We start from the raw sequence: 24567 nt of genomic DNA on the forward strand, positions 1-24567 counted from the left end.
TGTTCAGGGTCTATTCGGGTGCACTAGCCGAGTTCACCCCGCATACAGTTAATTGACACCACCCTGCAGTGGTAATGACAAGGCGCATCTTACATCTACATGTAGGTATTACAAGTGCCTGCGGATATATTTAGGACCAATACTTCACTTTAATTTGGGGAAGTTTGTTTGAACGTGCGTGTATGTAGTTCTTGTTCATATCTATCTGATCGTAATAACGGGGTTGCTATCCGAAAACGATTGTCACATACTTTTAGCTGTCTACATAAATTTGTTTTTCTCCTTAATGAAGCCTATAGACCGGCCAGATCTAACATAATATTCCATTGCTAACACACCCGTCTAAAGATACTAGGCTTTCTTGTTTGCCTCCGCCCAATCAAGTGCCGCCTGCTTAACCCTTTCATCACCAGCCTCATCGAAAATGTCATAACCCCAATGAGCAGGGAAGTTAAATCTTTTGTGTCTTTCTAAAGCATTTAATTCCTCAAACTCTGCTTCGGGGATTATGAAATCTAAAATTTCCCCACAAATTAGCCTCGGAGAAATAAAGGTACTTGAATAGATGAATCGAATGTACCTTGAAAATTCGACTCTATCCTCGATTTTGTCACGCTCTTGGGCAACACAACATGTCCTTTTTGAACACCCCAGCTAACCAGTATCTGGCCTCGATCTTTACCTAGCCTCTTTGACAACTCATGAACCTTCGCATCATCAACAGTTCTCGGCTCACCGGTTTGATTATTCCCGAGTGGCGAGTAGGCTTCGATAAATATGCCCTTTTCTTTGCAAAGCTTCATCAGAGATGGCTGTTGAAGGTATGGGTGGACTTCTATCTGGTTGACTGCTGGGACAACGGTGCATTTTGAGAGGAGATCGTTGATTCTGCGTTCATTAAAATTGGAAATACCAATTGCCTTGACTTTCTTAGTCGCTAGAAGAGCCTCCATTGCTTTCCACGTATCAACGTAGCTTACTGAACTGAGTTCGAACTTGCCCTCACTGTCGAGAGGGAACCAATCGCTTCCTGATCGAAAGGCGCTGTTTAAATCACTCATAAGCTACTTGACTTCTAGGGGCATGCTTCATTCAGCTTTAGAATAAGCCCACTCTTACCATGGCCAGTGCATCAGATAAAGGTCTAAGTAATCCGTCCCCAAGCATTGTAAGGTCCGGTCCAGTGCATTTTCGACATCGTCAGGATGATGCTTGGTATTCCACAGCTTCGATGTCACCTTTATTTGTATGGATCATTAGGTCAAGCTGAGAGATCCAAAAATTTAAAGAAACTTACAAAGATATCTTCCCTTGGAACACCTGAAGCCTTTATTCCTTCACCAACTTCAACTTCATTACGATATATAGCAGCACAGTCGATATGTCTATATCCTGCACGGAGAGCAGCTTCCACGGCAATTCTGACTTGGTTGGGTTTTGCTTGCCAAGTTCCGAAACCAACGGCCGGAATCTGCGCTCCGGTGTTTAAAGTAAAGGTACGGTTGAGAGCCATTGTTATTATCGTCTGAAGTGGTATATAGTTGATCAAGTAATGCGGAGGCAAGAGTGAGTTTTTAAGTATATGAACATAGCACCGTGGAATTAAGTATATCTATATAATTTTTTCTTGCCGGATTTTCGCCTCATCGTTTACGCGCGGATTGCAAGGCAGTGGTTGAGATGGAATTCCGACCCAGCGACAATCCCTGTAAGAGCATATTTCCGAAACCCGGGCCATTTCCGGAACGAAGCCTCGGAAAAGCCGCATTTCCGAAACGAACAGTTCCTGGATTCGTTTATCAGTGATCACCACTTCCAATCTTCGTTGCCTTGGATTGCATTGGTATGGACTAGGGAGCGGATAACCTCCGCATTTCGCTAAAGAGACGTAAATCCTTGTTTCCCCACTCCCGTGACCCCATTTCAACGGCTTCCTGGGCTCACTTAGAGCAAGCCACCAAAGACCGGAAATGCTCAAAAAAAAATGTGAAGACGTGCCGTCTTTGCGCGTACGTGCAGAAGTTTACATTCAAGATATATAATAACCAAAAAAAAAAAAAGCTCTATATAATCTCACGTTCCCAGTTCCCCTTTGCTATCCACCCGTCCGGTATCAAAGCCAAGAGATAATTACCCCTACAGCAAATACCTACAAGGAACTGCCAGTCGATCCTGAATCCAGCAAATCAGAATGTCTATCCCCAGCACCAAGTCGGGAATCGAAAAGTCTAACCAGGTTATGGTTGAAGACATCATTGGGTCGCAGCATCAAACTCCTAGGCCGGAATGCCTGGTCAACAAATCCCCCGAGGAATTGGAAGCAATCAAGAAAACTATGCTTAGAAAATTGGATACAAGGCTCATGCCTACCTTGATCATATTATTCTTATTGAAGTATATTTTTTGCACATACAAAACATTTGGAAAACATTTGGAAAACAATGGCTAATCTTGTATAATCCATATAGTATCCTCGACCGTAACAACTTCACCAACGCTAGATTGGGCGGCTTGGAAGACGACATTGGCCTCAATGATCATCAATATAATACGTCTTTGATGATCATGTATGTTGGATACCTGCTATTTCAATTTCCATCCAACGTGATATTGTCTAGATTTCCTCGCCCGGGTATCTATCTTTCAGTCGCAGCATGTCTTTGGGGAGGTGTAAGTGATCCTAAGCAGAGAATATCGGTAAATTATATTAACTTTATTCTTTTTAGGTGTCTGCTTCTATGGCAGCTGCTCACTCCTACGGTGCTGTGCTGTCTATTCGTTTCTTTTTGGGTTTCGTTGAGGCCCCTTTCTTGTGAGATAGCCCCTGTTTTACTTCAGTTTCCGAAAAAGAATACTAAACAGCATTTCTCATAGCCCCGGTGCTTTACTACTCCTGACTTCATGGTATTCTCGCGCTGAGCTTCCTCCGAGAATTGCCTTTCTTTACGCCGGAAATACTCTCTCCAATGCCTTTGGGGGAATGATTGCTGCAGGTGTTTTGGACAAGATGGAAGGTGTTGGTGGATTACGTGCTTGGAGATGGCTATTCATCATCGAAGGATGCATTACCGTCGTTATCGCTATCGGAGCTGGCTTTATTTTGCCCAACTATCCTAAGAAAACCCGATGGCTTACCGTCGAGGAACGCGAATTCGCTGTGTGTCGTCTGACTGAAGAAGCCGGTGGTGTCGAAGACGACGACGGTAGCTCCATCTGGAAGGGTGCGCTTATGGCCCTTGCGGATCCCAAGGTCTATCTACTCATTCTCCTCCAACTTTCCCTCCTTGTTGGTATGGCATACACCTACTTCTTCCCAACCATCATGAAAACTCTTGGATATAACAACATCATTACACTACTCCTGACCGCACCTCCATACTTTCTTGCCTTTTTCACCTCCATCGGCAATTCCTTACACTCCGGAAAAACTAATGAGCGTTGTTTCCATATTGCCATCCCTCTCACCATTTCCATGCTTGGCAATATCCTTGTTGTGACCCTGGAAACCACTGCTGGTCGTTACGCCGCTATGTTTCTTATGACTATGGGTGTCTACAGTGCCTTCAATGTCACACTCTCGTGGGTCTCATCAACAATCCCTCGCCCAAAAGCCAAACGTGCTGCCGCACTTGCCATGGTCAATTCTATCGCCAACTGTACCCACTTGTTCACTAGCTACCTGTACCCGAGTACGGACAAGCCCAGATACCTGAAAGCCGGGTTGGTCCTAGCTACTTTTACTGGGGTTTGTGCTATTACTGCAATTACTCTTAGGACTTGGTTGAAGCATGAGAACCGCAAGCTTGATAGGGAAGAGGGTTTTGCGCCAGATTCTAGCGAGGAAGTTGGGACTGATGGACGCAGGAAGGGATTCAGATATACCCTTTAAACGGTAGTTGATGGCAATCAGTGACTGGTAGTTAGTTTGGTTATTATGTGAGATACTTATGATATCGTTGGTTTTGGTTGGCTCTTCTCGGTTGATGGATTCGGTGGCCGCGTTGTTTATTTATGTTCGCAATCTGCGTCGATGATTAAACATTTTCTAGTAGGTGAATTCAATTTCAGAGTTTAATATTGTACTCTAGCTGGCCATATATTTAAGAGATAAACCCTCACGAAGCATTGTCACTAATACCGAGCATTCTAGCACCGCACACAGTGGGGCAAAAGATCGAGTGATATACTATGACCAAGACCACTACTAGCCAATGCCAGCCCATACCCCAGCATAATGAATTATACTAGTCTCGTGCCCAGCCTGTGTTTGCTTGATTTGTGTCTGCACGCAGTGCGACAACAAAACAGTCTGGGAACGAGACTAGAATTATACCCATCTTCCGCTGACATGTACATCCTTCCGTCCCCACACCGGGTTTGGCGTTAACCACAAGCAGCCCAATTGCAAGTAATACAATACATATACACGAGTCATTACGACTCTCGAGGGGTTCGTGGGTGCCGTTCAAAGTTTCAAAAAACGGAGCAAAAAAAAAAAAAAAAAAAAGGAAATTCCGTGTTCCAAGGTCCAAAGCAGCAAAAAGGAGAGGCATCCCGCTCTGCTCCTTTACCCAGTCACACAGTGTATGTTTTCCCACCAAGTCTGGGAGGTTCGAACTATTGAACTCGGCCCCTCTGGGCGACACTTCAGCTTGTTAGGCCACAGGAAGTGGTTGATGGTAGGTAATTTTCTAATTCCCTTAAAACTCCATGAGCGCTAGTGAGTCGGTAGCATACTTCCGTCCTCCACCGTGACCCTCGAATAGTTCATAACACTAGCAGTGGCCGACCTCGCGAGCGCGAGTTCCCTTTACTCCAATTAATTCTGCCTATCGTGGGTCTTCCATCTCGATTGCTCCCCCCCCCCAGGTCCTCTCCCGCCAGTGAAGGGACCTCATGAACCCATTCCCAGTTGATGGTTCTACCATACACCGTGGATACCCGTTGAACTCCTGTTTAAGGTATCTCTCAATACCCCGTTAATAAACAGGGTTTCCGCTCTTGACCAATCAGAGGGCGAGTAGGTTCGCAGAATTAAGGTCAGTACATATTAGAAGATCTACTCTCATCACCTTAACCACTTAACTCTTGCAGCCAGCATCGGTACATGTAACGAAACGTGTTTGTGATTTATTATCTGTACGTACGTCTATACGTATTCCTACTCGTAACTCTTTTTGAAAAATGACTGTACATCTACTTGTAATTATCCTACGCTTTTTTCGATAAGGCTGCTTTAAGAACATCAATGCTTCAGGTTGTCTGTCTTTGAGCAATCAATAAACCGGGCCAGTTCCTAATAATTAAATGTTCGGGATTGAATACATTTATGGACAGTTTTATTCACTTCCAACTGATTCACGCCTCCAATCAGACAGAACGCATACAAAACGTCGGTCCCAAACGTATTCTCCAATCGAGATTCAATTTTAACAATATGGGACAGTCTTATGGCGACTTAATAGGCGACTCGTCTAGAGACGAGCTACTGCCACCTGTTTAACCGCCCTTATTCTTCTTACTCCACCTCTGACCAGCCCCATCCCCATCTTCGCCCTTCTTCCTCCCCTCCACTCCTCATATTTTCCGCCTCTTCGCCTCTCTCTCCCACCCTCCAACATCTCGCTAGGTAGTCGTCCGAGATTGCGACCATATCGCCATCCATCGTCCACGTAAGGTCCATAACCTCTTTTTCATACCCCCTTACTAACGCTGCTCCCTTTCCCACTGGCATAATCTTACTGACACTTGCGGCCCTCGAGTCCTCTGGGTGCGATTGCGGATACAGTGATCGATCAAAGTAGCGTTCGTCTGTCGGGAAAACGATCGGGCAGTTATCTGAGGAGCCTGCTGAGAGCAATCTTCCGTCGCGGGAGATTGCAGTTTTGACATAGAAAGTCGATGCATGCAGACGAGGGTGGGTGTATGCATGAATAGGGCCGTTAGAGAGATGCTGGGTAGCGTACGCATATATCACACCATCCCTGCAAAGACTATAAAGCCTGGCCCCATCAGGGCTTAAAGTAAGTGAATTTAACCCAAAGGCCCTATTGTGATGTGTGGGCAATGCGCTTGCGTCTATAGCCACTGCGGCCTTCCCTTTTTTCTGAGTCGCCCGAATATCCCACACTTTAATCTCAGCATTCAACTCTGAGGCCGAAGCAATCTTATGTTCTTCGATCCAGGTTACCGCTGTCACACTCACGTCAACCCGCTTCTTGGCACCCCTACCCCGAGCAGTAGGAGGGGTATGAGCTTGATCAATAGAGTTGACAGGCTTGTGGATGATAAGGTCTTCAGAGCGAACACCAACACAGCGGGTATCCCAGATATTGATGCTGCCATCCCTTGAGCAAGAAGTAAGGACGAAAGGGTTGAGAGGATTGAATGCGACTTGTTTAATACTGCTACGATGACCTTGTAGAACAGAAGTGCACAATCGTTTCTGAACATCAAAGATTCGGACAGATTGGTCACCGGATGCAGTTGCCTAGAATATGGTAAACATGGTTGAGTCAAGGACATAGGAAATCGGATGAAAGGGTGGGGAAAGTGATATTACACACCATTTGAAAGTCGTCCGGAGAGAACGAAATGTCAAAAACAGCGTTGTCATGGCAATTCATGCCGGTGTAAGTTAGCCCTACGAGGCGTCAGAACAATCCTATTAATGAAGTGGTGTTTGGTTGATGTACCAAACCCGGGTGCTTCATCTTTTGCGGACTCAATTAACCGTACAGCACCAGATTCATCTCCAACCGCAACGAGCGAATTTCGATTGCATGCTTGTACCGTAAGAGGCAGCGAAAGGACATTCTCATCATTTACGACAGAATGTGAATCTTCCGGCCTAGAGTAAAATCCCCTCACCTCCATTTTCCAATCTGCCGTTACATTAGCATACTCCGATGACGTATCAAGAGACCCATACCGGCGCAGCTAAACCCCCGTTGACCTGGATCCCTCCATGGCACCCCATACCCGCCTAGGCTTCTCATCAAAACCCTATTGTTAAAGGTCGATTTGATTTTTCTTGGTAATGGCGGGGGAGGCCCTGGTTCAAGCTCCGTATCCTCCTTGGTCTCAGCATCTTCGATAAGAGGTGTTATAAATATTGGTTGTTCACTTTCGCCGAATAGAGACTTTGATATACGTGATCTCTTAGACTGTCGGTGAGATGGTGATGCTTCGGGCGATGGGAGGCCTCGTCCCCTTGAATTACTGCTACTTGCTGTGACCTTCCGGAGAGGATTCCGTCTAGGAGTAAAGAAAGGGTGGACAGCACTTATGGAAGTAGGGGCTTTATGATTTGGAGGAGAGAGTAAATTTGACGCTGGGTCTATGCTTCTTGTAGAGATGGCCGTGCGTTGGTCGGAGTGAGCTTTGCGATTGCTTGGAGTGACGGGCATAACTATAACTTATGGACGTGATCAATGAAATCCCCTCTGTTCTTCTGTGAAGCTGTTATTATATTTATAGGATGCCAGAATTCGAAATGGGAGGCCCTAGGGTGTGTTGTTGGTTTCGGAGGTTAATTCGGGAACGCGTCGCGTTGTTTGAAAGCCCATGCCAAGGATTAGTTGGGAAGTTTCACTCCTTCGTTGCCTTAACGACGTGTAGAGCCTAAAAGAGCCGCTGCAACTATCTCCTTATCTGCAGCGTGTGTAAGATTCGAAAGGGGTCAAAACAAAGTTTACAAGGGTCAAAACCCAGTTACCTACGATGGCCATTTCTCCCATTGTACCTTACAGTTCAGTGGCCTCTCCAATTTACAAATACTTTGTTGCGGTACATTGTTTCTCAGCCCCCACGAGACCAAATTTATCAAATGGCAGCTTCAAATAGCTAGCTATCCTCACGACAGCTTGTGATGTTACCCGTACTTTGCACCTTGGGGTTGTGCCGCACGATAAAGCGGGGTAGCTCTATCCATTGCGAAGTACCACAAAGAGTCTGATGTATCGTCATGCAACAGTTATCATAAGCCATTCACCCAAGCCTGTAGTCTCGTTCCCAGACTGTTTTGTTGTCGCACTGTACGCAGGATCAAAGCAAACACAGGCTGGGCACGAGACTACCAAGCCTGTACCTGTAGTGGGTATATGTAAACCTGATCCATTATATTCGTGATTCTGAAAATGCATGTTGGTAAGGTATTGCATCCTACAATCATCTACCGCTCAACTACCCGCTCGGCACGCGGCCTTCCAGTTCCTTATTTCTTGCTGATAACTCCTCGTTTCTCTTTCTTAAGTTCTCATTCTCCTCGTCCCTTTTTGCAGCCTCCTCTTTCAACTTCATATTCTCGGCCCTAACTAATGCCAACTCTAACTTCAAAACCCTTGCTCGCTCTTCTGCCTCATCGATCTTTGAAACTGTTTCCCCACTCAAACTCTCAAGTTTCTCGAGCAAGTCAAAGAGTGATTCGTCTATAAGACACGCCCGACGAGTCAGTTAGCCATCACCGGTAACGAGCACTCCAAATGAGCTTACTTCCTGGTTGCGTGCCCTACAACTCTCAGGTTAGCCACATAACAGAACAGCGATATACGGTAGAAGAATGCGAACCTCCATGCACTGCATTTTTAGGTACGGGTTTATTAGGTGACTTTCGAAAGATGAGGTTCTCGGGATATATGCAGGGCAGACGCAGAAGGTCTTGGAAAGCCTGTCAATAATGAGATGTGGGGTTAGGATCGTGAGAATGCCAAGCGAAATCACATGCAGATTAGTGATCACGAGTAATTACTCGGCGTAGTATAGCGAGTGATACGGTGTGACGTGACAGGTCTTGCGTATTGTAAGCCAATTATAAAGAATGCTATGAAAGAAGGCGCTTTGAAAAACTGGTATATGTCCAGTATATTACTGCACTCGATCCGCTCCGTGATGGAAGAAGGATTCGTAGTTCCAAGCATAAAAAGAGTTCCTCTTAACGCCCGCTCATTATGTTCGCTTCGGAGAGGACCCCGTCCCTTCCACGGTTCCACCATCAATCTCTTTATAATCTCTTTTATATCCTCCCAATGCCTCTTACCAGAACGTACCCTCTTCTCAGAGCCCTCTTACACCACTTTTAGAACTCGAGTTTTGGACAATCTCTTCTGCGCCCGAAGTTTGCGTCGCAAGTCACGGACTTTCTTCTCCTTATGAAAAAGTCGATTCACAATCCTCACCATCAGATCCGATGGAAAGTCCCCCCCCCCCCCCCCCCCCCTCTCACAGACAGTAGATTATACATACCCACTTGAGTTGTCAAACTCTCGAGCCGGCTTACCGCAAAGTCTGATACGAGTTCCCCCAACCCCACCAATCGCGATATATCAGAGTAACTATACTCCACCAACTCAATAAACTATGAGGTAGCGCCTTGCTCAATATTTGATCATAGGATTCACGCATCAAGTTGAGTCGGTACCACGCAATTTCCTCGAGTACATCAACCCTTGTGTAGTGTGCAATCTTCGCCAACTTGGCATGTATGTACCAGCAGTGCATTCCCTTCGTCTTCGCCAGCAACAGCACCCCGTGTATCTGGAGTGTTTACCACATCGCGTGTACATGTTGCCGCCGAACCTGATCCACCCCCCGCCGCTACCCCCACTGGTATCTCCAAACTGGCCAATGGCATCCGTGTCGCTCTCTGTCATTGCCGGCACCTCGTAATCCTCAAAATACAGGAATTGGAGAAACAGCTCGACTATGTTTCCATCCCAGTACGATAGGTCAATCTTCTCCGCGCTGTCGTGGTATGACGACAGGAGATTTGATTGTAATAGGGAATCACCGTGGACTGAGAAATCTCTATCACTAGATTTGATTGTAAAGACCTTGGATGAAAAATCTGTACACAATTGACAACCTATATTATACAGACCCACCTATACCCACCCACCATCTCAGAACTTCTTCGTCGAATACGCACGATACGCCCTCCACGGCAGCTTCCACGGCCTCTTCTGCAAGCTCGGATCAAACGGGTCGAAATCCACCCCCTCCAGCCGCTCCAGATACAGCGCCGTCGGGACCTATAATATGCACAATCTCATCAGTCCCCCGCCAATTACAGAATCCAGGAACACTCACCGCACTCAGAAACGCGCCAAACGGCGCACCCTTCCCCTCTGCCCCCGCATCCCCCAACATCTTCCTCGCCGTGATCAAATGATCATTCGCCCTCGTAGCCACCGCAAACACCGCATCCTTCAGCCCCTCTGCCCCACTACCCTTTCTCAGTACGTCCTCCTGCCGCAGCCCGTGCTGCGCACACACATCCAGCGGGAACACCACCGCCCCCGCCCCCGCACTTCCCCCTGCGGGAAACGCTAGCAGTGGCATACCACGCAGAATAGCGGCGATACCGACGGCTTTCCCGATATGAGACGCTACGTGGTCGAGCGTAACGCTGTGCACGCCGAAGGACTCGAGACTGAGGTAGTTGAGCGATCCGTAGGTGCCCTCTGCATATGCCTCGAGGTCGTCAAGTGTTGCGAATGGAACGGCGCCTAGATATTGCTCCTGTCCCCCCCGTACCCCATCAGCACCCTCTCACCACTTTCACCACTCTCCCCACCCCACCTCCACCCCTCACCCCCGGAATACGCACCCGACAGCCAATAACCTTCTTAAACCACCCCTTCCCCAGCGGCGCTCCGCCCTGCAACACACTCGCCAGCAGCACCGCCACAGGCTCCGCCGGCGCCCGCCCAGAAAACGTAGAGTCGATGGCATCGCGCCAGTACTGCATGCGCATGCGGCCGACGGTAACGCTGGTCACGGCGTCGTCGATGAGCGCCGTGTCGATGTTGAAGGCGCGGACAGCGAGGTGGGCGTCTCGCGCGAGCGGGTGGATGAGTGCGGTGGTGAGGTGGGAGGCATAGTCGTGTTTCCTAGTGGGCGCGGGGGCGGGGTGTTAGGATGTGGTGGGGAGTAGTGGGTTGCGGGGGATGGAGGAGCGTACTGGAGGAGGGTGGCGCAGTAGGCGCGCGCCGAGTCGACGCTGGGGGGGGAGCGGGCGGCGGCGGTGTGGGTGGTGTGGGTGCGCTTTTGGAGGCGGGCGGCGGTAGTAGGGAGTAGGGCGGAGGGGGGTTTCGCCCGTAGCAGGGGGCGGAGGCCGGCGCGCATTTTGACTGTCGTGGGTTTGCAATTGAAGGTGAGGTGGAGTGGGAATATTTGGAGACTTCTGAAAAGTGTTGACGTCGTTGCCAGGAGGTTACACACGCCTAACCATGATCTCGGTGAATTGACCTTAATCCTTGACTGCCTTGGGAGGGCTGTTAACTGCAGAAGTAGTAAATGTCGTGGCAAACCTCAATCATCGTCTTCCTTAACCTGACACTTGTGGTTTAAATCACAACGAGAAACCTGAAGGCTGAATATGCTAGGCGTACGGCGACGATTCAGCACTCAATTATCTCAAACTAGGAATGTTTCCATTGTAGTATTAATCTTCGACCCAGGACTGTAGTCTTTGATGCTGGCGCCTTCAGCCTGCATGTGACACCTTGCAACCGACAGCCGGTGAGCGGTGAGCGGCGAGCGGCGAGCGGCGAGCGCTAATCCTGCACTCTATGCCTCGAATATCTACAAAACAGCCCAGTATTTACGGAATCAAGTATTGGCTATCACGCATGGTTAATTTGGGGTGAATTCGGGCGCTTCATCCGGCAACCATGGCTCCAAACAGCGCAGTTTCCGACAAAACGCTCAGACAACCAAACTATATTCCGCTGAAACCCAGGCCTATGTTGTGAAAACGCCACCAACATACAGATCTATCGCCCCAATGGGTGCATTATCTTTCATGCTGCCCCCTCTCACTCTGCTGGCCTGCGGCCAAGGCTAACACTGTTGTGTTTTGGACCATACACACGCGGTATTTACTAATTTCGGAAAGAAATATACGAGGGTCACCCATTGGGAACATCTCAATGGGTGCAGGAAATGGAGATGGGTGTACGACCTCCCGGTCAAGGCAAGAGGATAAAGGCGAGGCACATCCCCCTCCCAGTGAACAAGAAACTCCATATCAGCGTCCTCGTCTCACTATCCTCGTCTCACTATCCTCGCCCCACTGTCTTCGTCTCACTGCCCTCTTCTCATCTTCCCCACTCAATATAAGAACATGTCTTCACCCACTCCTCAAAACGAAGCTCCTTCCCAGCCCAGCGCGTATTACCCGGAGCACCTTAAAGAAATGTGGTCTGAGATCACAACGATGAACAATCACTTGTTCACCATTCGACAGGGACAGATTGAGCAAAAGAACAGTCACAGCCGTCACAATTGCTGTACAAGGATCTCGACATGATCTATAACATTTACACCTTGTCTCAACACGTTATTGCCGAACTCTCAAGGTAAGTTGCCACGCAGTCCCATTGATGTTACATGATGTTAAAGTACATGCCTTACAGGCACACCGCATACTATGTTCCCCCGCAACCAAACATCCATACATTTTACCAAGATGGATCTAGTTCGGCCCTCTATACAGATCAAGGTGATCACGCGGGTTCGTTTGCACGATCAGCTGCCTTGACACCACGACCGGGTGACCGTGAGTATAGCACCATGGTTCAGAATGAACCCTGGGAGCTCGTTCACAATGACCCCTATTCCCCTCCTCATTCTGCTCATTCTGTTCCTCCGATTTTTACTGCATACACCCCGGCTCCTTCTTGCGTCATGCCTGTCCCCCCTACTACGCCTGTGCTTCAACCTTTCCTCGCCAACGACCGTCCATATTCCCCTGCCCCTTATGTTCCCCCGCTTTTTACTCCATGCACCCCGGGTCCTCGTTGTGTCCTGCCTGTCCCCCATAGTACGCCTGTCCTTCCACCTTTGCTCCCCAGCGGCCGCCCATCACCCTCCCACCTCCAAAAACTTGCAACCCAATTTGATATCGCGCAACCTTCGCCTGTGCGATCACACGTTCCACGCGTTCCCACAGATGTACATTCTCCTCCTACCGAGTTACAATTGATATCCATGTTGGACGGACTGCATCTGTCTCCTCCGAACCAACTCACATCAATCATCAACCCGCCCACTCCGCACCACCACTTCTTCATCCAAGAAAGAATGGATGATGCCGCTATTTTCGGCTCTGCCTCGCGTAACACATGTAGGATTTTCCCACCCGCCCCCGTTTATTGTCATTAAACTCACATTTGTGTCATCGGAAATCATCACCTAGGGAACTGTTATATCGCCCCGCCACTCTAACACCAATACTACATGCCTGATCACCCCCAGTTCTCATAATCTATCCTTTTTATTTTCCCCCCCGAAACTCTTACAGACCAAGTCCTTACGTTTCATTGTGACATGCTTTTCCAGCTTTATCTTTGCTCCCTTGCTTTCCTGAAGTACCTCGCCTAGCGCAATGCTTTCCTTCTATCTTTGCTATTCAATGTTCTTTGTTATTTCATGATCCATTCTTTTGCATTTCTTTATGAAACCTTTTCAGACTGAATTTCTTATGTTGCCTTACGACACCGTTTTCTACTTGGTTTTGAATTATCCCGCGTAGCACCATGCTTTCATTCTGTCTTTGCAATTCAACGTTCTTTGTTGTTTCATCATTCCTTCTTTGGTGTTTTGTCTTGACGCCTTTCTAGACCCAATTTCTTATGTTTGATTACCACAAGGTTTCTGCTCTATTTTTAAATTATCTAGCGTAGTCCATACCTTTCTTCTGTGTTTCCTATTGCAATATTCAACTTTATGTGCTATCTCCACGACCCCCGAACCTCCCTTGTCGAGTGACATGATGTGATCTCGTGTTATGTTCGAGTGATTTTTGGTGACGAGACTTATTCTCGAGTGATCCTTGGTGACTTTATTGATTTTCGAGTGATGTATCGTGATCTTCGCTTGTTGTTAACCCCGGTAATCAGCGCATATCTCGTCGACGACGACGTCTTGCCGGCATGCGTCCGGGTAATCACCTGTCCAGTTCACCGCGCGTAAGCCAATCCGGGCAGAACCCGCGCGGTGCAATGCACGACCGCACGGGGGCCAGTGGGTACCGCGCGGGCACCAAGCTTGCCCCGCGCGGGTCCTGCACGGATTGGCTTACGCTACCGCGCGCTACAAATACCTCGCAGTACCCTCTTAGTTTGTACCTATGGCATCCACCTTTGCTCACCTTTGCTTCTACACTACACGGGATTGTGATTGTGATGGCTGACAACCGACCTAGCGGAGGGCGCTCGTACCGCGGCCATGCAATACTTCCCTTCGGGGCATTTGTCAAGAAACCCAAGTATCCGGCCCGTGAGGTCGATTCTAAAAACGCTGAGCGCCTGAAAAAGGTATTCAAGACATTCGCGTTGGAGAGAACATCACCCTTACGCCGCATTCCCGTGCTGCTTAGCGAAGCAGCATTCCAAGAGATACTTCACCGTTCTAACGTGCGAGAGGAACGCCTTACACATATACTGCAAGGGGACCTTACACATATCTCAGAGATTCCCAGGCTTGATGCGCCTGATGGAAGCGTGGAATATCTGCACGGTCATCATCGCATTTTGGCCGCAAAAGCGGGGCTTGCAGAAGAGGAACACTGGTGGGGGGTTGATGTATACATTGAAGGTGAGCGTATCTTATGCACACTACAACCCCCTTGTGACGGGACCCTGATAGTAAATACGCAGAGTATACAACAGCAGACGAGATATATTTCATGCAAAACCAATACGTCAACTCCGCCAATATCACGGACGAGGAAATCTTCCGTAACATTCGCCTTAGTGCTAGAGAATACGACAGGTGTAGAAATAGGGCATTGCGATATCGGTTATGTATGGTAATTACTCGTGTATAAGGGATGACTCATAGTAGGAACAAGGGTTTCAGATTAGGCTTAGTGCCAGGGATTATATAATATGGGGATCACGTGGTATTGGAATTATCTGTATATAAGGAGCAACAAACTTTGTCCCTTTTTTGTTGTCCTTGTTATCATGTATCTATCTACCTGCCAGCAATGAGCAAATTTAATCGTTCTCCAAAGACACCCGATGGCTGGTGTGCTCGAAACCCCCCCCCTTCTCCACCAATTGGTGTGCTAATCAATTGTCACACCGCGGTAGGCGCGGCATGGGCACTTGGCAATGGGTGTTGGGCAATGGGTGTTGGGCAATGGGTGTTGGGCAATGGGTGTTGGGCAATGGGTATTTCTCAATGGGCGCATGGTGGCGCGTCTCAAACCACAACCATCATCCTTGTAGCGCCACTGCGATTACCTATCGCATTGCGACATGGTCTCCGCTTCCTCGTCGAACTTATCACCCGATCCGGACAGCAGGACAGCGGCCGGACTCACGACTTCCTAACATGCCACGCATGGCATGCGGCATCCTGCGAGCGGTTATCGCTCGAGGAAGATCAATCATTCATAATGGGAGTGGCATACTATACTATACGGTTAAGAGAAAAACTGTAGCGATGTAAAACACTTATTAGTTTACTTTTCGAGATTGTAATAATTATATCCTGAATAAAAGCATCTTAACGCTATCCATACATGTAGCTCGAATACCACCCGCTTGCAGGGATGTCGCTTGCAGGATGTCGCCCGCAGGATGTCGCCCGCAGGATGTCGCATGCCGTACGTGGCATGTTGAGGCGTCGATAGTGCTCTCATACCACCCATATTGGCGTAATACCATAGCTGAATGGTAAATGAGCAATTGTAATCATTGCTGAAGGTCACGTGCAATCATATCACGGCAAGCAAATGTCAATGATAATTTAGCTTTTTTTTAAAAAATTTATTTGTTCCGGGTACCATATATAAAGGGGAAAGTTCTTTTTCATCAGCAGGTCGCCATTGTTCTAGATCATCCTTTACCACCTCTCGCTCACCAAGACTTCAGCTGTTTGAACTTCAAAAAAACAATGTGTAACGAACATGTTATTCACTTCACGTGCCTTCATTCTTTTTGTTTTCGGCGCAGCTGTGCTTGTAAAACAACCGCAGGATGTATCTTCCAAACGAACTCCCAGCGTTACTAAACAACATGTAACCAAGCATGGTGTTCCTCTATCCCTGGACACACTCTCCACGATATTATTTCTTGCGGCCCACGGCCATTGTCTGCATACATTCTTGAGAACGAGGATCCTTTTTTCCCAGATCTCGTTGCCGATGTTTGCATCGATGTCTACAGTAACCCGTTAGTAATCCTTCTCCATTTCAAATATATAATCATTGACTAGCCACTAGAGATTGGGAAAACCCTGACTGTCAGACTACTCGACACAAGTGGGTATCCTGCTTGGCATTTTCTATTCCCAAACATACCAAACAACCTGCGTCCACAAACCCATATGCAACATCATCCCAACAACCTGAAAATTCAATACAATTCCAGCCCGACCTTTCCACAGAACACCAACCCTCAGTCGAGGACCAATCAGCAGATCACCAACCTTCAAAACAGTACCAACCCGAAAGCTTAACAGAGTCCCACCCTGGGCCTTCGTCGGGCCTACAACTCTCACCAAAGACAGACCCTTCCGCATGGTCCCTGAAATTACCCCGGATGAAATACCCCCGCGATACTACCCGTCAAGCAAACAAGAACGGCCCCTCGGGGGTGTTGAAGGCCCAATTGAAAAAGAAAGGGCTCGGGCAAAAGTCTCGACTTTCATACGTCGAGTCAGTCCCGCAACTTCTTGAACCAACTCCTATCCCGACTTGAGCGCTTCCCGCGGTCACGCCAAGCTTACTTGGACAACTCGGCGAGCAACCACTGAATCCCCTTGGTAGTGGTTACTATCCACCCCCCGGGAATTCTTGTCCTCTGTGTATACCTGCAATGTCGGTTCAATATAGACTCCTCCCCCCCCCCCCCCCCCCTCAATTTCAATACGCTCCTGCGCTCTCACAATCCTCTTGGTAATGGCATTGTGACCCCATCATTGCGTTCTAGTTATACAATTACACCAGCCTATCTCCCTTCCTTTGTGAATTCCTTTGAGGTCAGCACCGCTTTTGTTCCATTTATACTTCGATTACTTCCCTCGACACCCTCGCACTACTATTTTACCTTAAGATACTTTGCTAGATATGATATCTCCTTCGAACATAAATAAGTACTCATCCAACCATAAAGTGAACACTCGAGTTGATGTCTAAATACAACAGTGGTCTCATTACCTATATCAATGACCCAAGAGAAAAACAATCACTCCGCGCGAGAGCCGGTTTGGCGTCGGCGTGAAATCCGCTTTCTTTTTCTTTGCGTGTGTCTTTCCGCTAACATCAACCTTGGCAACCAGTTCCGGCACCCTTGCACCCGCTTGGCCGTGTAACCAGGAAGAGGGTACTGAGCTTCAAGAGCGCGTTGCAACTCGTTCTCCGCCGACAGCCGCTCCTGTTCTGGAAGCTCCGTCCAGCTAGATTCCGTTGTAGCCCATTCTGGTCTAGCTCTCCATACATCACTCACGTCTACAGAGTCGGTCAACAAAACACAAAACATCTCGAGTGTTATGCATCCGACTTACGATCTTGAAGAGGCTTCCTGCTGATTCTCTTCGAGCCTATGCCTAAAGTTTCAAAGAAAAATCCAGGCTTTTGCCTTTCCGCATACGGAGGAAGTGGGACCTCGGGGGGTGGGCGCAAATCCGGGCCCTCAGGCAGAGGTGTTGAACTACAGGAGTGAGGTGTTGCGGCATGAATATCGTCTGATGCAATAGAAGCACCCAGTGGTGGATCGGAAACAGGGGGAGATGTATTCGTAGATGGATCAGGTGGAGTGAAGGTATCCATCGAGGGATTAAAAACAGACGAAGATGGGATAGAGGGCTGCGATGATGGTGAATTGGACATTGTGCATAAACTAGTATGGAGAGAATGAACTGCTTTCAACTCGTGATGCACGCTCAGTTTTGAAAACGATGAAATTAAAAGATGGCAGGTGAAAGGCGGCAGGTGAAAGGTGGCAGGTGAAAGGCGGCAGGTGAAAGGCGGCAGGTGAAAGGCGGCAGGTGAAAGGCGGCAGGTGAAAGATGCCAAGTGAAAGATGACAGTGGCAGGTTAGAGGGTATTGGGGAGACGATAGCCTTTTTATGTCCCGAAATGTGCGTTATTCTGGGAACAGCTACAGGGCGGTTAAACTTAAATGCATGCATGCCAATGTGCGTACTGTCAGCAGGTTCTAGCTACCAATGTGCGCACTGCCAGCAAGTTCTGTTTAGGAAGAGACCTGCAATTATTCAACCAACAAGACGTGTAGAGTTTTCTTTTTTATTAATATAATTTTCAGAAAAAAACACAAAAAAAAAAAAAAAAAAAAAATTCAATGCGCTAGCTATCAAAGGAACGTGTACGAAACAGTGAGCAGACAAAAACGGAAACAACAGATCAAGAGGAAAAAACAGAAGAAAGTGCATCATTTGGCATACCGAGAGCTAGGCGAGGGTAGCGAGCAGGGATGGTTGTACTCGGCTCCGCGTTTATGAGTTGTGAACAAATCTGGACCTATGCGTGCTTTTGGCATTGGGTGGTTGCCTTCGGTTTCTAGCGGTGACGCAATAGTATAGATGTCGTTCTCCCTTGCCGTTCGGGGTCTAACGATGCAAAGATTGAAAGCAGAGGCGATAAAAGGTTCCGATCGTAACTTACAACAACAGTAGGTAGGCTACTCAAACGAAGTGAGGTCCTCGAATATATTTGTTCAAAGGAAGTGAGGCCGGGCCAGAGTAGGTACATATACTGCACTGTAGCGCCTGGTTGCCCAGGGTTCGAGCTGTGCTTACTATGATTAGCTTCGGCAACGACAGATTGCAGGGGCAATAGGTGGGTGCAAGGTATGTGTTCAGATAAGCGCCATGACTAGGCGTTGGTCGTTGATCGGACTCATATTCTCCATCGGGGTGAGACGCTGTTTGAGTTTGGATGATAACGAAAACTGAAGAATATCACGAGGACCGTCGGCGATAGACTGTGGTGCCAAGGAATACAACCTCGGTAGTAACGTAGACGTGGACGTAGACGTAAAGGTATACTTTGACTATGGACTATGAGGTGGCTCTACCTGGTATGATAAACCGGTTGGAGCCCTATGACGTAGTACGGACAAAGAATAGTATTCGTAGAATAAATACAGAAGAAGAAGAAGAAACTTATATTGCATTGAAGTACAAGACTTATCGCACGCCGACCCAACCGCCTAAAACACAAATCAAACCGAACAAAAGAAAGAAAGAAAGAAAAGAAAACAACAAACATAAACGCAAACGAACAAGAACAAGAACAAAACAAGCACAAGCGAGCACGAATAGTAACAAGGAAATTCCAGAACAATACTCGACCAGAAAACCCAACGACAAGGAGAAATAACATATCTCAGCGGACTCGAGCGCTGGACCCATCAAAAACAGAACATAAAACCAAATTTAAAGAGTAAAAGGAAACTGCCCTTCCTAATCCCGTCCCTAATCATTTTCTTCCCTCCCCTCTTCCAGGTCCGCCTCTGCCTCCGCCGACTCGTACCATTTTGAGAGTTGAGATTGTTTTGCAAATTGTAGGATGAGGTCCGTTCTCAGGTTTGTAAACATCCAGTTTTCCCAGGTCATCGCTCCGGGGATCTTCTCTATCAGGGGGGTGCGGATTCGAGCCCACGCTGGGCATTCCATGAGTATGTGTTTCGCTGAGTTTTCCATACCACACTGGCATGGTTCGGGGTCTGTATATACTGCGTGTTTGTCGATTCGGGTGGTTTGGCACCGGATTCGAAATACTTTTTTTGCTTCCGTAAGGGTGAGTTTCGCTATCTTGGGAGGGGGGCGGAATTCCCCCCGGTGGTGGTAGTTCGGTATTGATTGTGTGTTCCATTCTTCCAACAGGTGGTCGCGTAGTAGTTTATTTTGGTTCCACTTATCTCTCGCATTTCCGGGGGTCTGGTATGGGAGTAGTAGGGAAGCGATTCGGTGTAGGCCTGTTCCTTTGATATTTGCTTCTTTGTAAGGGAGGAGCTCGATCAGGGATTCATTGTTGGGGTGGGTTGCCTCGGAGCAGAGTATTCTGGTTCCGTACTTTCTTGAGCGATATGTCAGGAGGTGTTCTAAGGGGGATAGGCCTGCTTCTCGGAGGAGTTTAGCTCTTTTGGTCCATCGTGCTAGGCCAGTGATGATCCGGGCCGCTTCATTATATAGTGGTTCGAGGGATCTTATAATGTGGTCTGCGCCAGTCCACCAAGCCTCGGATCCGTAGAGTAGGCTTGGGAGGAAGCCTTGTGTTATGATATGATGGATTGTTTTGACCGTTATGCCTGGCAAGCGGGCAGTGTATCGAATCTGGTGGAGGGCTTTAAGGCCTTTTGCGATCGCTGCTTCGATGTGGGGCCGGAAGGAAAGGGTCGGATCTATCCAGACTCCTACATATTTCAGTCTTTCCTTGGGGTGTATATTGATATTGTTAACTTTGACTGGAAGTCGTGGGTGTTGTGTGGATGATGTGGTGAGCCGGAAGAAGATCAGGTCGGATTTATCCGGGTCGTATTTAATTTGGAGTGGCTCAGCTTTTATTAGTCTCTCTCTCATTCGTTCCTCCAATCTCTTGATTGTGAAGCCTGGTGTTTTGGATATTTGTACCAGCGCGTCGTCATCGATGTAAGTAGTGTCCATCTCTTTCGGGCTGCTTGTTGGGTCCAGGATTACTCCAGCATAGATCATAAATAGCACCGGGGACATGGGGCTACCTTGCGGCACTCCAGAATCATAGGGCTGTGGTTCTTCTAGCTCATGGTTGAATTTAAACTGTAGTTTTCTGCCGGTATTGAATTCCTTGCACCATTCTGTTAAGTAGGTAGGGAATTTTTGTTGTTGCATGATTTCCGCGAGGAGTAGGTAGTCAACGCAGTTAAATGCTCCTTGGATATCATTGGTTAGGATCGCTGGTCTGTCTCGCCGAGCGACTCCGGTACTGTTTTTCAGTAGTAGGTTTTGTTGTATTGGCGTTAAGGTTCTCAGCAGGGCGTCGATTGCCGAGATGGTTGGTCTTCCCCCAAATTGATTCGCTGAGAGTGTGCCTAGAATTTCTCCAGCGGTGCAGAGTCTTTGGGCCACTATCTTCTCCAGGATTTTGCTGAAACATTGTAGAAGGGAAATGGGCCGGTAGGCTTTTGCTTCATGATAGTTTGCTTTACCGGGTTTCGGGATCGGGATACACTTAGCTATTTTCCATTCCGCTGGGTGTACGCCGTGCCGGAGCATGGCGGAGAACATGTCTTGGATTAGAGTTGTGTTTGCTTTGACTATTGCTTTAATAAAGGTATAAGGAATGCCATCCGGGCCGGTCGCCGAGTGCGCTGGACAGGAGTCGATTGCTTTATTAAGTTCTTCGGGGGTGACTATGTCGAAGGTGTTGCTAAGGTCAAAAGAAGGGGGTCTAATGTTTAGGGGGGGGGTGGTCGGGGGACGTCCGTTTCGAGGGGAAAAGTTGGGCTCTTAGAGCTTGGCACTTCCCCGCAAACGTTTCTTCACCTTGTATGGTTGGTATGATTGTGTCTCTTCTTCTTCCTACGTTTAGGATTCTCCAGACTTCACTACCTTTCGCCTCGTTCATCGTCTTTTCCCGCTGATCCGCTTTTGCTTTCCGGATCATGACTGTCCATTCTCTGCAAGCCTTCCGGTGTTCCTCCACGTGATTGGGTTTCCTTGTGTTCCTCGCCTTCCTTTCTGCTGCATTTACCTTTGCCTTCATTTGTTTCATTTCATCTGACCACCAGGAGTTGGCTCTTACCCCCTCCTTCGAGAGCGGTGTTACTATGCTGACTGTTGACCTGACCAGTTCTAGAAAGAAATCAACAGTCTGTTCCGTAAGTTCCTTGGTTTCCCATGCCTCTGCAGGGATGGAAATGTTTGACATGTGGTTTTCCAATAGCTTCCAGTCTGTTTGTCGCCACATTCGTCTTGGTACAAAAGGTGGTTTCTCCAAGTGTAAGTGAACGGAGGTTCTCCCATGGTCTGAGCCCGCTCCGTAGGGTTCAGTGCTCCATCGTAGGTTATGATCGAGTATTGGGCCTTTTACAAATGTAAGGTCGATGGTTGTGGGCCTTTTCCCTCTGTCTCTGGGGAAATGCGTAAAGACGCCTGGTTCGTTCAGGAGGGACAGTTTCTGTCGGGTTATCCATCGTTTTAGTCGTGCACCATTGACGCGGTCTGCTCGAATATTGTTTCTGTATTCATGTGAATTTACTCCGTACCACATTTGGTGGTGGCAGTTGAAGTCTCCCATTACTAGACAATTATCAAGGGTTTGGATTGTACTTGCTATTTGAGCGAAGGGGCCACTTCGGCCTGGGGAGTATATGTTTAGGATTTGGGTTTTCTTGTTCTGGATTTCTACCGTAATCGATACTATAAAATTATCGTGTGTGTAGTGGTGTTTTGGTTTGAGGTTGGCGTGTTTGCGGACGTATGTTGCGCATTTTGTATTGGTATTGCTGGCTGTAAAAATATAAAAGAGATTTGATTCTGGTGGGTATCCCTCTGCTGAGGTCCATGGTTCTTGTAATAATAGGAAATAAATACTAGAGTCTGTTTCCGCTTCTTCTACCGCCGCCTTGGTAATGAGTTCGCTCCGTGCACAATTGAGTTGGTGTGCGAGCGCGGTGGTTCGAGGCATAAGCATTATTTGTCATGGGTTGGTCATCTTCGGGAATGGGTGTGGCTCCGACTGGGGTGGTGGCTGGTACTTGAACTATTGGAAGCAGCTCCTGGACGGGTGCGGCCGGTGGGTCTTGAGCGGGTGGGGCATTTTCCTTCCCTTTATTGAGGAATCGGCGTTTGGCTCTCTCGGGGCATGCTGGGTCGGAGGCCTTATGAGCTCCTTTACAGTTCAGGCATCTAATTGGAGTGTGGGTGCATCTATATCCTCCCTGGCATTGATTGCATGGGTGAAAACTGGTAAGATGATCTCCGGCGCAGTGGCCGCATTTCCCATTGTTCTTACATTTCTCTTGGCGGTGGCCGTACTCGAGGCACTTTGCACACTGAGTATCCGGGAAGGTTGGGAGGAAGGCCTCGATATGGCAGCTTCGGTTGAAGAGAGATAGGAATTTAACTCCTAGTGTTTCCATTGTAATTTGTCCTGGGAGCGCGATGACCATTGATGAGTGGGTTTTCTCCATTCGAGTCTCTGCTCTGGAGATCCAGCGGGGAATCTGTGCAAGTTGGAAGTTCTCTCCATAGTTGCTTCTGATTTCTGATGCTACCAATTGTCCCGCCTCGATGCCCTCCCTGACCGTTGTGGGAATTCCATGGAGGAGAAACTTTGACCATTTAGAGTTTGCGCGGATGACAGTGACCGGTACCTGTAGGGTGAGGAGGGCCTCCTCAATTTCTTTGGCATATTCCATTGCCTTTGTTGCAGGGGTGACGAACTTTGTTTCCAGGATGAAGTTGTCCTTGGGTGTTCTCCTTGCTGAAATGAAATGGCAGGATTCGTCCTGAATCCTTGCATTGACTAGGGTCCTGATCTCAGAGGGGTTGACATCGGATGGGGCAGTGGTTTCAACAATGATCTCCCTGTTGATTTTGGTGTATTCTGGTTTGAAGAGGGGGTCCGCTTTTGGCTTTGCGGACTTCTTTTTCCTCTCGACAACCTGGAAGTTTCCTTGGGCAGGGCCGGGTGCCGAGGCCACGGCGGCCCAGGTGCCTGCCTTCCATCCCCGGAGTGGGGCTTGTTGGGGGGGTGCGGGTAGGGGGGCCCGATGAGCTGCCTGTGGCGCTGCTTGGGGAACTGTTTGTGGGACCGCTGGAGGGGGCATTCTCTGTCCTTGCGGTTGTTGTGGTTTTCGCTGTTGTTGCTGTTGTTGCTGTTGTTGCTGTTGTTGCGGTTGCTGCGGTTGCTGCGGTTGCGGTTGTTTGCTGAGGAGGGCGTGGATCGCCGAATGCATATTGGTGATCATATGTGTCTGCGCCTCGATCTGGTGTCTCAGTGTATCCACTGTTCTCCGGAGTGTAGTTGTTTGCTCTTCGAGGATTTCAATCCTGTCGGAGGGTGGGCAGATCCGGCTGGTAGCATGTCTGATGGCCCAGGTGATATAGTTCAGGTCCGTCTGGGTGTGGGTGTCCTGGGGGACAATGCTCGGGTAGAGGTAGTCAATTCTTGGTTGGTATGGGTCGTTGTAGTCGGATTCTGTTGCAAAGGTCGAGGAGAATTCCTGTTCCTGAGCTCCGGATGGGGTTGGGTTGGGGACCGGAGTGTTCCTGTTCTGCGGGGGGGCTGTCCCTTGCTGGAAAGACTGGGTAAAAAAGGACTGGAGCAAAGCTTGCTGCGACATGATTGAATGTCCAGTTCTTCTGGCGGCGTAGAGTGATGTTTCAGAAAGGTTTCTTTTCCTTCCTTTCGGGAGGTCAAGGCTGGAGAATTCTTCGCTAGAAGCCAGTTTTTGTGGTGTTTCTTTCGCTAGGAACAACAAACGCGACCGTACGATCGGGGACAAAGTGGCTCAACCTGGTATGGTATACCAGGGTAAACCGAAGGGAATAAAATAAAAGTGTTTTTGAAGCGAGGTTTGTTATCAGGGAGTTCTTTGCGAGCCTTAG

General features: G+C 48.3%; 9 protein-coding genes across 9 annotated transcripts; 2 read left to right on the top strand and 7 right to left on the bottom strand.

Moving 5' to 3' along the window:
• Positions 1-351: 351 nt before the first annotated feature.
• H6S33_008380 (uncharacterized protein) lies at positions 352-1513 on the bottom strand (the record flags this gene model as incomplete). Its single annotated transcript, XM_044839722.1, has 4 exons — positions 352-515; positions 581-1044; positions 1120-1238; positions 1298-1513. 4 exons carry the CDS (start codon positions 1511-1513, stop codon positions 352-354), a joined length of 963 nt encoding a protein of 320 aa, XP_044687925.1.
• Positions 1514-2239: 726 nt separating this feature from the next.
• Positions 2240-3889, top strand: H6S33_008381 (uncharacterized protein; the record flags this gene model as incomplete). Its single annotated transcript, XM_044839723.1, has 5 exons — positions 2240-2394; positions 2469-2670; positions 2727-2812; positions 2875-3720; positions 3775-3889. 5 exons carry the CDS (start codon positions 2240-2242, stop codon positions 3887-3889), a joined length of 1404 nt encoding a protein of 467 aa, XP_044687926.1.
• A 1629-nt stretch (positions 3890-5518) lies between these two features.
• H6S33_008382 (uncharacterized protein) lies at positions 5519-7409 on the bottom strand (the record flags this gene model as incomplete). The annotated part of the gene is made up of 4 exons (XM_044839724.1): positions 5519-6490; positions 6567-6643; positions 6696-6884; positions 6932-7409. 4 exons carry the CDS (start codon positions 7407-7409, stop codon positions 5519-5521), a joined length of 1716 nt encoding a protein of 571 aa, XP_044687927.1.
• A 775-nt stretch (positions 7410-8184) lies between these two features.
• Positions 8185-8583, bottom strand: H6S33_008383 (uncharacterized protein; the record flags this gene model as incomplete). The annotated part of the gene is made up of 3 exons (XM_044839725.1): positions 8185-8429; positions 8494-8509; positions 8569-8583. 3 exons carry the CDS (start codon positions 8581-8583, stop codon positions 8185-8187), a joined length of 276 nt encoding a protein of 91 aa, XP_044687928.1.
• A 1316-nt stretch (positions 8584-9899) lies between these two features.
• On the bottom strand, positions 9900-11124 carry H6S33_008384 (uncharacterized protein; the record flags this gene model as incomplete). The annotated part of the gene is made up of 4 exons (XM_044839726.1): positions 9900-10028; positions 10087-10518; positions 10607-10889; positions 10961-11124. 4 exons carry the CDS (start codon positions 11122-11124, stop codon positions 9900-9902), a joined length of 1008 nt encoding a protein of 335 aa, XP_044687929.1.
• A 2879-nt stretch (positions 11125-14003) lies between these two features.
• Positions 14004-15451, top strand: H6S33_008385 (uncharacterized protein; the record flags this gene model as incomplete). The annotated part of the gene is made up of 4 exons (XM_044839727.1): positions 14004-14125; positions 14207-14598; positions 14661-14741; positions 15099-15451. The coding sequence occupies 4 exons, from the start codon at positions 14004-14006 to the stop codon at positions 15449-15451; spliced, it is 948 nt and encodes a 315-aa protein (XP_044687930.1).
• Positions 15452-16019: 568 nt separating this feature from the next.
• On the bottom strand, positions 16020-17842 carry H6S33_008386 (uncharacterized protein; the record flags this gene model as incomplete). Its single annotated transcript, XM_044839728.1, has 9 exons — positions 16020-16172; positions 16313-16359; positions 16441-16538; positions 16590-16655; positions 16741-16824; positions 16956-16973; positions 17061-17069; positions 17281-17461; positions 17518-17842. 9 exons carry the CDS (start codon positions 17840-17842, stop codon positions 16020-16022), a joined length of 981 nt encoding a protein of 326 aa, XP_044687931.1.
• Positions 17843-19449: 1607 nt separating this feature from the next.
• On the bottom strand, positions 19450-22252 carry H6S33_008387 (uncharacterized protein; the record flags this gene model as incomplete). Its single annotated transcript, XM_044839729.1, has 2 exons — positions 19450-21382; positions 21489-22252. 2 exons carry the CDS (start codon positions 22250-22252, stop codon positions 19450-19452), a joined length of 2697 nt encoding a protein of 898 aa, XP_044687932.1.
• A 295-nt stretch (positions 22253-22547) lies between these two features.
• Positions 22548-24302, bottom strand: H6S33_008388 (uncharacterized protein; the record flags this gene model as incomplete). Its single annotated transcript, XM_044839730.1, has 1 exon — positions 22548-24302. One exon carries the CDS (start codon positions 24300-24302, stop codon positions 22548-22550), a length of 1755 nt encoding a protein of 584 aa, XP_044687933.1.
• Between the last annotated feature and the right edge of the window lie 265 nt (positions 24303-24567).

The sequence above is a fragment of the Morchella sextelata genome (assembly GCF_020137385.1).
Source record: "Morchella sextelata strain SCLS chromosome Unknown scls_26, whole genome shotgun sequence".
Lineage (NCBI taxonomy): Eukaryota > Fungi > Ascomycota > Pezizomycetes > Pezizales > Morchellaceae > Morchella > Morchella sextelata.